A 14,240-nucleotide genomic window follows, 5' to 3' on the forward strand; every position below is an offset into this window, starting at 1 on the left:
CCCCCCCTACCATGGGGAGGGACACCTCACACTAAAGGCTCTGTCCAACCTGGCGTAAACACCGCCAGGGATGGAGCATTCACAACTTCCCTGGGCAACCCATTCCAGTGCCTCACCACCCTCACAGGAAAGAATTTCCTTCTTATAGCCAACCTAAACTTCCCCTGTTTAAATTTTAACCCGTTACCCCTTGTCCTGTCACTGCAGTCCCTAATGAAGAGTCCCTCCCCAGCATCCCTATAGGCCCCCTTCAGATACTGGAAGGCTGCTCTGAGGTCTCCACGCAGCCTTCTCTTCTCCAGGCTGAACAGCCCCAACTTCCTCAGCCTGTCTTCATACAGGAGGTGCTCCAGTCCCCTGATCATCCTCGTGGCCCTCCTCTGGACTTGTTCCAACAGTTCCACATCCTTTTTATGTTGAGGACACCAGAACTGCACACAATGCTCCAGGTGAGGTCTCACAAGAGCAGAGTAGAGGGGCAGGATCACCTCTTTCAACCTGCTGGTCACGCTCCTTTTGATGCAGCCCAGGATACAGTTGGCTTTCCAACAGATAAATTGCCAAGCCACACTGTGCTGAGCTGAAAAATGCATGAACAAGGAAACTAAATGGCACAAAAGGCTCCATCATCACTGAGCAGAAACTATGGGCTACCTCCAGACTTGTGCAGACTGGCTCCCTGTGGTGTGAGGCACGTATGGAAAGAACCATCAAAGGATCAACAGGTTTTTTGGTTGGATCACCAACACCTTTAATAACACCGTGTTCCTCCAAACTACCTTGCCAGCACACACAGCATTTTGCCAGGGTAAAGCACAGATCCCAGCCAGTCAGCTGGTCTTAATTTTAGGACAGCAAGAGGCAGAGTGCTTCATTTCCTCTAATAGTTTGCCCACACATTTGAAAGTTGTGCATGGCTTTTTCATTCTGTCATTCTCCTGCACTTCCTAGACCTTCCCCTAACCCGACCTAGCAGCTAACTGCCTCTGATGGGAGAAAGCACACTGCCAGAGTCAGTAGACACTTGTTATATACTGTAAATTTACTTTCCTAATATCAGAAGAAAATAGTGCTCATGAGAGGGATCAGACACCTCCTGTTTAAAGTATCTGCAGAAGGAGGACTCAGGATTTAGTGAATTTGGGCGTAACTTATATGTTCCCTTGGTCCAAGAGAGTCAGATTTGTAAGTTTAACTGAAAGCAAAGGTTTACTTAGGGTTTTTATGCAGACTCCAAAACTATTAAGCCCAAAAACCAAAAAAGAAAGCCTAAGGAAGTACAAAAGGTATCTGAGATATTACTCTCTTCTATTCTTGCTTTACTTAAATTCTTTGTCAAACAGCTGCCAGATTGTCTATTTCTATGGAGAGCAGACAAGCTCTAGCGATTTCTTTAGTTTGCCAGCAAGATACTCCCTATCTGCATTTCCCTAAACGCTCTGTAACTCGTCTCATAAAGGCAAGTTTCATAACCATTTGCACAAGATATCTAACAAATCTTATTAGAATGTCATTGTGTTAGATTTTGGGTTTAGTGTATTTACCTGTCAGTATGAACTTAGCTCCTGATGTCCTCACATACTTCTTATTCAGGCAAACTTCCAACAACTTTACAATTATTATTTTTTATGAAGAATTTCAGAATTTGGCCCTAGGTTTTTCCTGTTGTGGATTGTTTATTTCCCAAGTTTATTTTATAGTACAGGAGACGTGTTTCTCCATCATTTCCAGTTTTGCTCCTTGCATAGTACAAAAGTTCTTGCACAAAAGAAGGTTTGAGCTAAAGCTTAACTGCTAGACTGTTAATACCGCCACTGATTTTAAGTTAATTCTGGATTACCCAAGCATAAAGACAACCTTGGATCTACAAAACACTGATTTTCTCTTACAAAAGCAAATGCGTTACTTGTGACAGCTGTTTATACTCATGTATTATTTGCTGAGATCTTTCTGACAAGGCATCAAGCTCAAAAATGTGAATGCAGAGATCAGGGCCATCATATTGTAATCTCATTAGGACAAATCCAGATACCAGATGGACTTAAATAGAGGTGTGAAGGTAACAAGGAAAACTCAATCTATAAAAAAAAAAATCAAACCAAAACAAATAAAAAACCTTAAATGGCAGAAAATCTATGAATAAGTAATAGCTCTGAGACTAATTTGGTACAGTACTGTAATTAGTCATCTACACCCAGAAATCCCTTTCAGGTAATTCTTCTACCTACTCTGAGATGATTAATGGACTTTAAAGTTTCTCTGCCTAGGGTTCAGTAATTATTACTTTATAGGATTTTAATTTGGATATGAATCAGGCATGGTATTCTTTCTCAGTAATATATTTGGGTTTTGTTTGTGGATCTGACTATCTGCATATACAAACTTGTCCTCTCTCCTCCTCAAAACAGCTTTGACTTACTAAGAAATGCATACATAGTGGCCCCCTAACTTGCTACATACCGTAAATGACTTAGCACAGATTTGACCATCCGTGTATATAAGCAGAGCATTCAAGTCCCTCCAGGCTTTTTTCTTTTCTTACTCAGGCAGAACTGCATGTGGAATGAAAGAAAAGGAAGAAAGACATCGCTCTACAAATCCTCCTGATGTGATCTGCTTCAACTTAACCATCTGTGCAAAAAGACAGAGAACCAGCAAAAGGGCAGAACTTGTTGGAGCTTATATGACCAGACTCTTCCAGGTGCCACTTCAATGGGATTTATAAGCAGATTTGTTATGCAGCATTGAAACAGAGGAGGTCAGAGCACATTGTAACAAGGAGAAAATTTCTACCCACCTCAGGTAGTTATCTCTGCTTACCTACAACCAGAAACAGGATCTAGGCATTGAATGAAGAGCCAAAACTCTTTGGAGGATATGAAGAAGCAGCCATTCATGTCAGTATAAAGCAGATATTTCCTCAAGTCCTTGAGTCTGAAGGCTGTGGTCTTTGCTTTGGATTCTTTGGTTTGGTTTTATTTTTTGCTTTGTATGTGCTGCTTCCATGCCATCTGCCCCTATTAACTCTATCTTGTGAAGCCACCCATCAGTGGATACGCAGGTATGTCTTACACAGGAAAAGCTCAAGAGGAGTTTACGCAATTTACCTCTGTGTGAGTACCAACGAGAGCACCTTGGGATACATTTACTTGTTAATTTAAAAAAAAATAGTCACCAAAGGACAACTTTAGTGCTGAACCAGTGATAATCTGAAAAGACAACAAATATCAAGCTCAGGATATGTACCTCTTGGAATGACAGATGAGGTCCTGGTCTGCTTTCTTACATATGAGTAAAGTATAAGGACATCTACCCAAAATACCTAAGGTTTCACTGTTCACAGGAGTAGAAGAGGTAGGACTCTTTGTAAATAAACAGTCAACTTCTTACAGTGTAGGTCAACATCTTCAAATTACACCTTTTATTGGAATAACAGGTAGCTTTTTAATTGTTTCCAAAAAGGGATTATGGGTGCTTAACACAGAACCACAGGATGGGAGGAGGCATCCTACAAGTGGTGCCATGCCAGGAGGAATGATGGTGAAAAGAATGAAATCCCTACGTCAAGTCAGTCAGTGAAGGTTGACCTATACAAACTAGGCAATGCTTTTTCCCTGCCTAAGAGCCTCGGCTTAGTGGGCTAAGATTTATTGCACTGGAAGGCTGCTATAAGGCCCAGAGACCTGAAACAATAATTTATCACACACAAACAATTGTCAGAAATAAAAGAGGACAATCCTTTGAGACCCAGTACTTTAGCTGAGAAAAACCCAAACTATTCCAAAGAGCAGCTCTATGCTGCTGCCATAAAACTTAATGAAGCCTTTCCATCAGTGATTCAACTTCAGCAAAGAGGATTCTGCAAACTAACTCATTCAATCACCATGGCACTTGCTAGGCTTTACTCCATAGCCACCACTGTAAAAAGCAGCAGTAAGAAAGATTCAGTTCACTACCGCATGAACCATCAGGACTAAGTTTTCTTTCCTCCTTAGAGGTGGTAATTCTCTTTTAGAGTTGGTACCCACTGAAAGAACATTTTGCATTGTTCCATGCATGCACCAGAAGGAAGGATTTTAAACTTTAAGCTATTCAGACAGCAGTTTAGGTGAGTTCTGAATTCACACCACAATGGCAGAACAGTATCTCCTATCTTTGTGCAACACAGATTTCAGCTCCAAGGGGAGACAAGGGCATGACAGCAGCTAGTGACAACCAAAACTGTCACAAATTCGGTGTAAAACACATCATTTGATCCTGCATTTGTGGATATTTGTTGCAGAACACAAGTTTCACTAAACCTGGGATCCAAGCCATCCCCAAATTAAGAATTAGCCTCCTAGTTTTGTCCTTACTTCAAGGTCACAGTCTAAGTCTCATATGAAATTATGTAATTGTTTCCTACCTTCTTTTCCCATAAGCAAACTAACACTACTAAAACAACAAGGTAATCAAGTTTTATGAAGTGCTAGGAGTGGACACCAGGTTTTTGGTAGCCAAACTGTCTAAACTGCAGTTTGTGTGAGTTTGTGGCGTGCATTGACTCTAGTAGATTCAGCAGAGACCACATGAAAGGGCCCAGCACTTAACAACTGCAAAACACAAGGCTATTTTCATGAGGCTTACTTCCAATCACTGCATACCAATGCAAGGCATCCCAAAAACACAGCAGAAAAAGTGACTTCCTTTGTAAGACACTAAAATATATTCTAAGTGGGAACTACCTCTGAAGTCATTCATTAGAAAAAAAAATAGAAAGCATTCAGCTCTAAATAGTCAGTACTATGGTTTCATGCTGCTGCAAGTAATCAGTAGTGTATTTAAGTGTCTGGAAGGAGAGGGAACTCAATACCAAGCGGAAAATATAAGATGGAGCTGGAAAGAAAACCAATGCTACCATAAAAAACAAGCCTTGGCCTCTACACAGGTTAAAAGAAAGAGAACCAGAATGAAGTAACGGGAAACAAATACTCCCCAAAATCTTTTGGTAAGAGATGGTGCTTTGTACACTAAAGAGTAGAAGCAGAGTTTGGGTATTTGAACTGGGATGAAGGACCACCCTTATTACTAGAAATCCATACTACTGCTAACACTTGTTTTCTTTTCCAAGGGCTTTAAGGGTTGCTATAGACAGCGACATTTAAACTGTATTCCACAGCAGATGAGTTCCACACTTTCTTCCACAAAAGCATAAAGAAATGTCAGTCTCAGGAAGCAGAGCACTAAGAGATTTCGGATGTTTCTTTGGATGGTCTGATCTCCAGCCCATACTGCGCACTTGGGTCTGAAAGACAAATCTCCATAATAGAGTTCATCAAGGGGAAACACACAAAAATAACTTGTCCCTTTACAAACCCTCAACTAAAATATTTAATCACAGAAAATACTTCTCACTACTGCAGATCCAAGTATCTTGGAGCTAACTGTATTCTGCTCAGATTCAACTGTAAGATGCAATAGTGTCCTACCAAGTAAATCAGAAACAAAGGTGCATAGGACTGAGAATGTTAACTAGCAGTTTTACACAGCATAGTAACAGTTGTGTAGAGAAACCAGTGAAAGAAACACAGTAAAAGATGTTAAGAAGAAAGTGCTTTGGTAAAGTAAAACCAAAGACAATGGAGCAATGAAGACAATATGACAAATGAACACAAACTATCTAGCACTGGCCAGGAATCCCATTTGCAGGCATCCCAGACGTTGGGTCATACCTCACCACTCCCAGCCCTCCTAATGGATAACAAAGTCAAGGAGCCACACTAATGAATGCAAAGTCACTTGGGAATAAAAAACAGTGGAAGCATGCTTCAAGAATTGAGTTGAAAAATGCCAGCTTCTATATTGATTGTGAGAGGATACTGGGATCTCCGAGTGCCTGAATTTCAGTGAGTACAAGTGACACTGCCAAAGGTAAAGGGAGGTGACCCTTCCCCTGTATTCAACACTTGTGAGGCCGCACTTGGAGACTGTCCAGTGCTGGGTTCCTCATTGCAAGAGAGAGATGGACATACTGGTGAGAGTCCAACCAAAGCCCATGAGGATGATTAAGTATCTGGAACATCTTCCCTATGAAGAAAGACCAAGACATGGGACTGTTCAGCCTGGAGAAGAGAAGACTGAAGGGGACCTTATCAATGCATATAAATACCTGAAAGGAGGGTGCAAAGAGGATGGAGCCAGACTCTGCTCAGTGGCACCCAGTGGCAGGACCAGAACCAATAGGCACAAGCTGAAACCCAAGAGGTTTCCTCTGAACATCAGGAGACACTTTCTTACAGTAAGGGTGACTGAGCACAGGTTGGAGTGGTCTCCATCTTTGGAGATATTCAAAAGCCATATGGACATGGTCCCGGGTACCTAGGTTTAGGTGGCCCTGTTGGAACAGAGGGTTGGACATGATGATCTCCAGAGGTCCCTCTCTATCTCAACCATTTCATGATTCTGTAACATGAAGTCTTTGACAGCACAGCCAGGTCACAGGTTAGCAAAGAAACCAGACTGGCAGCTCTGAGTTCAGAGCAACATGGATCTTGCTTCTCCAAATTCCCTGTGTGCATTTTGCACCAACGACTTTTGCTCATTCCTTCCCATCAGCAGGGAAAGAATGCTTTCAATAGACAGAAAGGAAAAGAAAATAAAGGACACTGCACACATTCCTGAGCAATGCCTACCTCTTTATGCTCACTTGGTTACGATTCAGAGTTCCCCCTGGCTCTAAGTGAAGCACATGGGAGCTTTGCCAGAGTGCAATGGGAGTGGGTTCAGGCCCTTTACACAGCCTCTCAGTGCTTTCCTCCACCCTGGTGTTATGTAAGAAACTGAGCTAAACTAAATATTACACAACCTTGAAAAGGGAAGGGACTAGTAAGATATCTGCATGACTCCTTCACGCTGATTCACCCCTTCCTTTCCACTTTTGCTTATAGCCCTTGCTTAGAATACAAAGATACACCTGAATTGGTCACTTCTTGTCTTTTTAAGCTTACTCCAGGTACTGAGATGTTTCATCAGCTTAAAAAAGGACATCTCATAGACCCTGTGGTCAGACATTTTAGTAAGGATCTGTTGCAATAGGACAAGAGGTAATGATATTAAGCTAGGAGAGGGTAGAATCACACTAGATGTACAGAAGAAATTTTTCACGATGAGGGTGGTAAAACACTGGCACAGGCTGCCCAGAGAGATGGTAGATGGCCTATCCCTGGAAACATTTAAGGTCAAGCTAGATGGGGCTCTGAGCAACCTGATCTAGTTGAAGATGTCCCTGCTTAGCACCAGAGGACTGGACTATATGACCTTTAGAGGTCCCTTCCAACCTAAACCATTCTATGATTCTAAGCAGGACAACAGCACCAGGAAGCAGGGTGCAGTCTTCCCCTGAGCACTGCTGCAGTCATTGTAGCACTGTACTTCCAGTATCCGAAGCCCCATACCCCCACATGCTTCTCCTGCTGTAGCTCTGAGCCCCACAATCCTACATCAGCCTAGGAAAATAACCCAGGGATTATCATCATCCAAGAAAAGAAGCAGCAGCAGTCTTCCAGCTTGCTTGGTAACTACAAGTAGGTCAGAAGGGAGCAGAAAAAACTACTGAGTTAAGCTACTGCCTACACACTTTATAAGTGCAGTCCCATGTTTGGTATCACATTAAACAACAACAGAAAAAAAACCTTTCTAAGCAGGATAGCAGCCCAAGGCATATTCTATGACCTAGAAAGACATATGGAAATGACTATCCCCTGCTGAGGCTGGGCAAAAGGATTGTCATAAACCTAGACATTTCAAATCCTCATTATGCTGTAAAAGAGCCATTTACCCAATAACAGCATTTCTCCAGCATAGTTGATGTTCTACTGAAATATGTCTGTGGCAATAAAAATGAAGCTCAGTAACTTAGTGGTAACTTCATATCTTGTAATAGATAAAATATGTGTGCGATCTTGAAGGGTATCTTGTTATACTGAAGAATATCGCTGTACTTTAAAGTATATGGCAACGAGGATGAACAGAAATTGCCTGGTCTAGTATTACATACTTAAAATACAGTGCATTGTACATGAGTGGAAATTGCTAGTTCTAATGCTACATATTTAATATGTGATGGTAGAAATTACCCAAACTAATTTATCCACTAGACTTATGTATCGGAAATATTGTATATTATAATCTTATGTATGGAAATATTGTACATTTTCTGAATATGAGTTATTTATATTCACCAAGAACACTCAAACTCACAAGAGCTCTATTTTCCATCCCTCCTAGATCTAGAAGTTTCCATGCAAAAGCTATTTTTCATAACATGCATTATTATAGTATGCTTTTTTAAATACTGGATGAAATCCTCAACTCTTACAAACAATCTGGCTTCAAGAAAGCGTCGTATTCAACTTCATCCTATGATCTAACCCAGTAGGTCCATATCAGCAGTCTCTTTTCTGATAAAAAACTCTCATGATAACAAATTGGAAGTTTTGCCAGAGAAAAGACAACTATACCAGGCCTAATACTCTTTGACAACATTATTTCTGGAAATCAGAATCACACAATCCACTATTTTAGTAGGGTCCTAATACAGAAAGAGTAAAAACTTATAACATAGTCTCATAGTTTCCAATCTGTACAATTAGTCCTAAGGATCAAATTATTACTGTTACTTTAATATCCACTGAGTTGGGCAGTCAGAAATTGAGAACATGATGTTTTGAGATTAATGTTTAAATAAGATCTGTTCACTGGTATAAAACAGGTCAAACTTTATTAAATATAGCTATGCTAGGGCCAAAGGAGTTTAAAGAGTAATCTGAGATTTATGTTAACTTCTTTATATATATCTTCTGATGACTAAGCTAATTAAAAATACAAATATTGACTGTGTCATCCTGCATAAAGATGATACTGACTGTATCATTCTGCTACCATTCCATCATACCCAATGCACATCATTTTTCTACATTGCATATCTAGCTATCTTCACACACTACGAAGAGAAAAGCCTTAAAAATTAACAGATAAAGTACACACGCCTCTGCTTTATACCAGTAAAGTGAATAGCTAGGAAAACTTTGCAAAAATCAGGCTATGCAAGTGCCAGTACTACTTCACCAAGAGGCAGATTCCCTTAAGTGAGATTCAATCCCAGATTTAGAGTATGAAATTTATTTTGGGTGGAATTCAATGTGAGTTCTCCTGTGACAGTACCTGCCTCCTGTCTTTGCATATAGATAAACACATTAAAACAAAAACCCCAAATCAAAACACCCCACAAAACCAAAGAACAGGAAGTGGACAGGACCTGTTTGTGCCTTATGAATTCCAGGTAACAGTACCTGAGCTGCTCTATAGCAGTAGGTACAATTCAGTGGGGATGAAGTATCAGTTATCAGTCAAGGAAAACAATCAATCAGATGTTAACATTTATCTCCATTGTCTTCTTGAAGAAGAATATCTGTTTCAGGCAATTCTAAAGCCTTTATTCCCTTTGAAAGGAAAAGGCTCCCACTAATATTCAGCCTTAGACTCTGCTTTTTGTAATAACATAACCAGGGCAGTACAGTGATTTTTTGGCAGCATCTCCCAGGCCTCTGCACTGCTCACTCCTGCAGAACTTCAGCTCTCTTTATATACAATTTCACTTTATTCCTGTCTGTTCCCAAGAGGCCCAATTTCCATTCAAGCATCAATTGAGCTGAGTAAATAATTCCCATGTTTATGATTTCACTGGTATGATCACTTTAAGTCACTGATGTATCTCTTAATATAAAAAAAATAAAGAAGGCTATTTCAGAAACTTCTTTTTTAAACTTAACATTTTTCTAACTTTGGAAAAGGGATTTTCAGGAATATCTTTTCATTGAATAGAAAAGACAGAAAAGTCATTAAAATTTGTGCTCATTCTGTGTTAAGGTCTACAGAAATGTCTGAAACTCCTTTTATGAACCAATGATCAAACTCACACTGATTTTATGTATTTATCTATTATTGTTTTTTACTTATGGAAGACTCTGAAAAAAGTTCCCATTATTGTTTTCTCAACAGCGGAGAAAAATTAAATATGTATTGAGCACTGTCATACATAATAATCACACCATTTCATATTCATTGGTACCCTCATAAATGAAACATAAGCTTTTCTAGAGGAAATTTTCACCTTGAAGGAAACAAAGACCATTTGCTTACCAAATATAAATGAAAGGGAAAGTATAAGAAAAACAAATCATATTTCTTACCATTGTAAGGGTGAATGGATGGCTTTCCAGTGCAGACACTCTTGGACAGTGTAGAATAACATACTGAAACAAAATCAGTCAGAGAAAACAAAATGATGGGAAATGTACGTTCAAAACATTCAGTGATGGGTTAGTACATACAGAAGTCATCCCTATAGACAATGCTATGTGAATAGCAGTGATTTTTTAGGGGCAAATTAACTCACCTGACCAGGTCTTGCTTTAAAGTCATCTTTTATCATCCTTACTTCAAGGACATTGGAGGGATGGCTTATCACTGAAGTTATTGTGACCGGTTTATTGCTGCGGATGTAGCGGTAAAGCCTCTCCACACAGTACAAGCACAGAGGTCCAGAAATCCAAAACCAGGTCTATGGGAGAATAAAGCTATGTTACCTCAAGGACTTTTAATTCCATGTTTTCTAATTTCAAAACTACATGAGTGCTTGCAGGACCTCATTCCAAATCTATTGGGAACAGTGTTTTGGTCACAAGCAACCTCCGCAGCTCTCTACATGCAGAAATCCAAGCATGTTGTGGAGGCTTAATCAGTCTAATCGGCATCATCCACAAGCACAAACAATTTCAATCATAAAACTCATCAGAAACAAAATGCTAATGACCTCATTTGCAATCATGATGCTCTGGTTTTATGTAGTTGGATTGCAACTGACTCCAGCAGTGAATGACACAGTACATACGTTGCTTCAAAATGTAACAGACCAAAGTACCACAAAACTGGTTAACCTTTATGAAAAAAACTTATTTGGCTATTACCTTCTTCAATCATCTCAGGAACAAAAAAATAAAACCTAAGAAATAAGCATACTTGTGCTATAGAATTTAGGCTTATACTAAACTAGTGTAAAATCATAGACAAAGGAGAGAAATCGGCACTTGTGAACCACAATTCATTTGCCCCTGTGGAAGATGTGTATGCTAGACAAATAATGCCCTGGAAATGCCCATTTCTCTGCACTGATTATAAGGGAGCCCTGGGTGACTACCTCAAATGGAGACATTTGCAGCTGCTCAGCTAAATCCCATCCTACCAGTCAGTTACTAAAAGCTTATGGCAGAGCTAACCACTAATTCCACATCTGCTCAGTCATTCAAGCCATGGCACCGAAGGGCTCTCAATCCCATCCATCTTCCTAACGTGTGAAGTTACACATCAGCATCTCTTGCAGCTAGCAGAGCATTTGATTCCTTCAAGCACCTCTGGCCTTAAAAACTTCAGTGGCTCAGAGGATGTGATATTACTAAATGTGTAAACCACTTCCAAATCAAAAGAAGTCCTAAATCATGTTACAAGCTGCCAGAAGAACACTGAGTGGCCATTTGTTTCATGGCTCTTCTTTTCCCATAGATGGCTCTAAAGCAGACATCTTAAGCCTCTAAGAAGAGTGCCTGATGTCCTGTGGGTCATATGGAGCCACATATGCATTGATGCTTGTAATTCAGCAGTGTTCATAAACAACAAAATACAAACCCAAAGAACTTTGTTGGAGGACTTCACTGTAGAATTCACTGTTTCTTATTATGACTACATGCTCCATAATAAAATGGGTTCCTGCTGCATCTAGTATGGCACATATGTGCTCTACAGAAAACAATGATAGTAATAAAGAAAAACTCCTGTGAGGTCTATTATGGGACCAACTTGAATGGTGGGTCTCGGACTCTATATTCTCAAACTTCCTAAGGCTACTTGCCAATACAGCCCAGCTCATCTTTTCTCAAAAGAAAAGAGAAAAATTGGATGAATGAAAAGCTGCTGCCCCAAAGCATAAAGAATCAAAAGGAAAACGGAAAACAGAAAAAGAAAAGGCTTTTCTATCCCCACTGTCATCATACTCATTTACCCATGCCACATATAAAACAAGCCTGTCTGCAAACAACAGGCTATACAAAGCCAAACCACAACCAACTGCAACCCAGAAATGAGGATTAGGGCTTGCATCCGCATGGTAAAAAAGAGAACAAATGGAGTTTGATTATTTCAATTAAGTACTGTGACACAATGCTTACAAAGGGACCTCATGAATACATTATATGAATGTTTCCTCTGAAGTGCTCCGCTGTAATTTAAAGTCACATTTATAGCAAGACCAATACATCGTTTATTGTGTTGTACAAAAAAGAACATTACAGCCAATCTCTTGACATTTTTCCACCCTCTTCTATGCACGGCATTGTAATGCAGTTCAAGGTTTAATGCAGATTGTTTTTTCTCCACCGAATCTTTGAATGCCTTGAAAGGTTTTTAATAATATTTTCCATTATTAAAACATCTGGTCTGCAAAAGCAATAATTAGTGGTTATGGCTGACTGAAAGACTTGGCATGGCTTGTAATACCTGAAACGTCGGATCATACAGACCTCTGGGAAGTGTGACTGGAACTTGGGTTCCTCGGAACAAATTCTCATAAAGCTATTTTGTACAAAGGGTTCTGGTACTAAGTCCTGTGGGAAAGGCTCAGTAGTATAGTCAGGGAACAGCTCTTCAAAAGCCTTTGGCACCGTCATGTTCTGTCGGAGTGTTTTGTTAGGATTAAAGCAACCGGGAGGATGTTCCTCTAAGTTGGTCTGGTACTTGAGCACTCCCCTACAGGAAAACAAGAATAGCAAAGACACTGAATTAACGGTCAAAACCAAGTATACCACATTAATTCAGAGAGGGGTTTAGGAGGCTGTCACAAGGCTCATATTCTATAAGAGTATTTATTCCATTTGCTCTCAGGACTTTCAATGAGATCGAAGCTTTGCAACAATACAGCCCTCTGTCACTAAAGGCAAGGTTTAACTTTTCCAGCTCACTTGGCACTCTCCCATTGAACAGCCTCAAGCTTAATACTGCTTGAAAGGGGGAAGAGATTGCAGGAGCCTTGAAAAAAAATAAATAATCACATTTCCCATTCCATCACACCCTGGCTGTTTTCACCCATCCTTTCTTCAGTCAGCAAACCCTGCTTTTAAGGCAATCTGGAGCAGAAGTGGCCTAAATTGCCAAATCATAACTGCAGGAATATCCCCATTACTTGTTTCTTATCAGGTTTAGACACAATGGTATAATTTGCTCCTTTGAATATCACATTATCAAACAGAAAGGAAAAAGAAAGTCCTGCATGATAGCCAAGGAATCTTTCTTGCAAATTATTCAGCAGGCTCCATACTTGTTTTTTAAGCTAAATTTAAATTTATAGTAAAATGAAGTGAGAACTTTTCAGCTGCAGGTAGAAGCTGTGAAGAAAGAAGTGAACACCTGAGATACTCTGGGTTATCTCAACACATGAATGTATCATTGGACGTAGTGAAAAACCAATAATACTAGTGATAAAATTCCCTATAACTACTACTTGCCTCCAAATCTGGATTTGATGACAATAAAACTGCAAGAAGGAATGTTTAAAATAACAAAGGGCTAAATGACAACCATATAGGATGGGTATGGGTAGGAAATAAAGCACACTGACACAATGCCTGGTGAGATGTACCCTCTGAGTGCATGGCCATGCAGTGAAGGCTCATCTCAAGGGTACAATCAAACTTAAGGACACATGGTTAACCCTCCTCTCCCCAGCATATACACACAGCAGCAGCAGTGACAGAGTTTAATTTACAAGAAGAGAGACAAGTAGGACATCTGGAAGATTCCCAACTTAAATGTGCTCCAACAGGCTACTGGCACTCTTCCCTATTGGAATGCAGTCCTGACAGGTAGTAACAAGCTTCCCACGTGGTCCCATGAATAATATACAGCTTGGAAATTAAACCTCCTCACTCTAAACTCCATGTCCAATCCTAGGAGAATCACCTGGGAAGTGTCCATGTGCCTACAGCCATACTTCTGTCTGTATTTATTGCCTGATCAGGCCTATCACTTGCATCTGGCATCACTGTCAGTCACTGCATATTTGCAAAGTGACAGATACCCCTTGCATTATGCTAGTTCCCTGCTCCATAAATACTATGGTGCCTCATGGATTTAGCTGCAAGTCACAGCACATG

At 40.1% G+C, this 14,240-nt stretch overlaps 1 protein-coding gene across 2 annotated transcripts in view; it reads right to left on the bottom strand.

Moving 5' to 3' along the window:
• NOX4 (NADPH oxidase 4) overlaps positions 1-14,240 on the bottom strand; it is a 109,164-nt gene that overhangs the window by 69,652 nt on the left and 25,272 nt on the right. For both annotated transcript variants that reach the window (XM_062639279.1, XM_062639281.1), the window contains 3 exons: positions 12,612-12,837; positions 10,436-10,600; positions 10,230-10,292 (listed from right to left, as the gene is read on the bottom strand). In XM_062639279.1, coding sequence (XP_062495263.1) covers positions 10,230-10,292; positions 10,436-10,600; positions 12,612-12,837 — 454 coding nt within the window. The remainder of the gene's footprint in view (positions 1-10,229; positions 10,293-10,435; positions 10,601-12,611; positions 12,838-14,240) is intronic.

The sequence above is a fragment of the Pezoporus occidentalis genome, unplaced genomic scaffold, assembly GCF_034315485.1.
Source record: "Pezoporus occidentalis ecotype Australia unplaced genomic scaffold, CSIRO_AGI_Poc_V1 ctg6, whole genome shotgun sequence".
In the NCBI taxonomy this organism is placed as follows: Eukaryota; Metazoa; Chordata; class Aves; order Psittaciformes; family Psittacidae; genus Pezoporus; species Pezoporus occidentalis.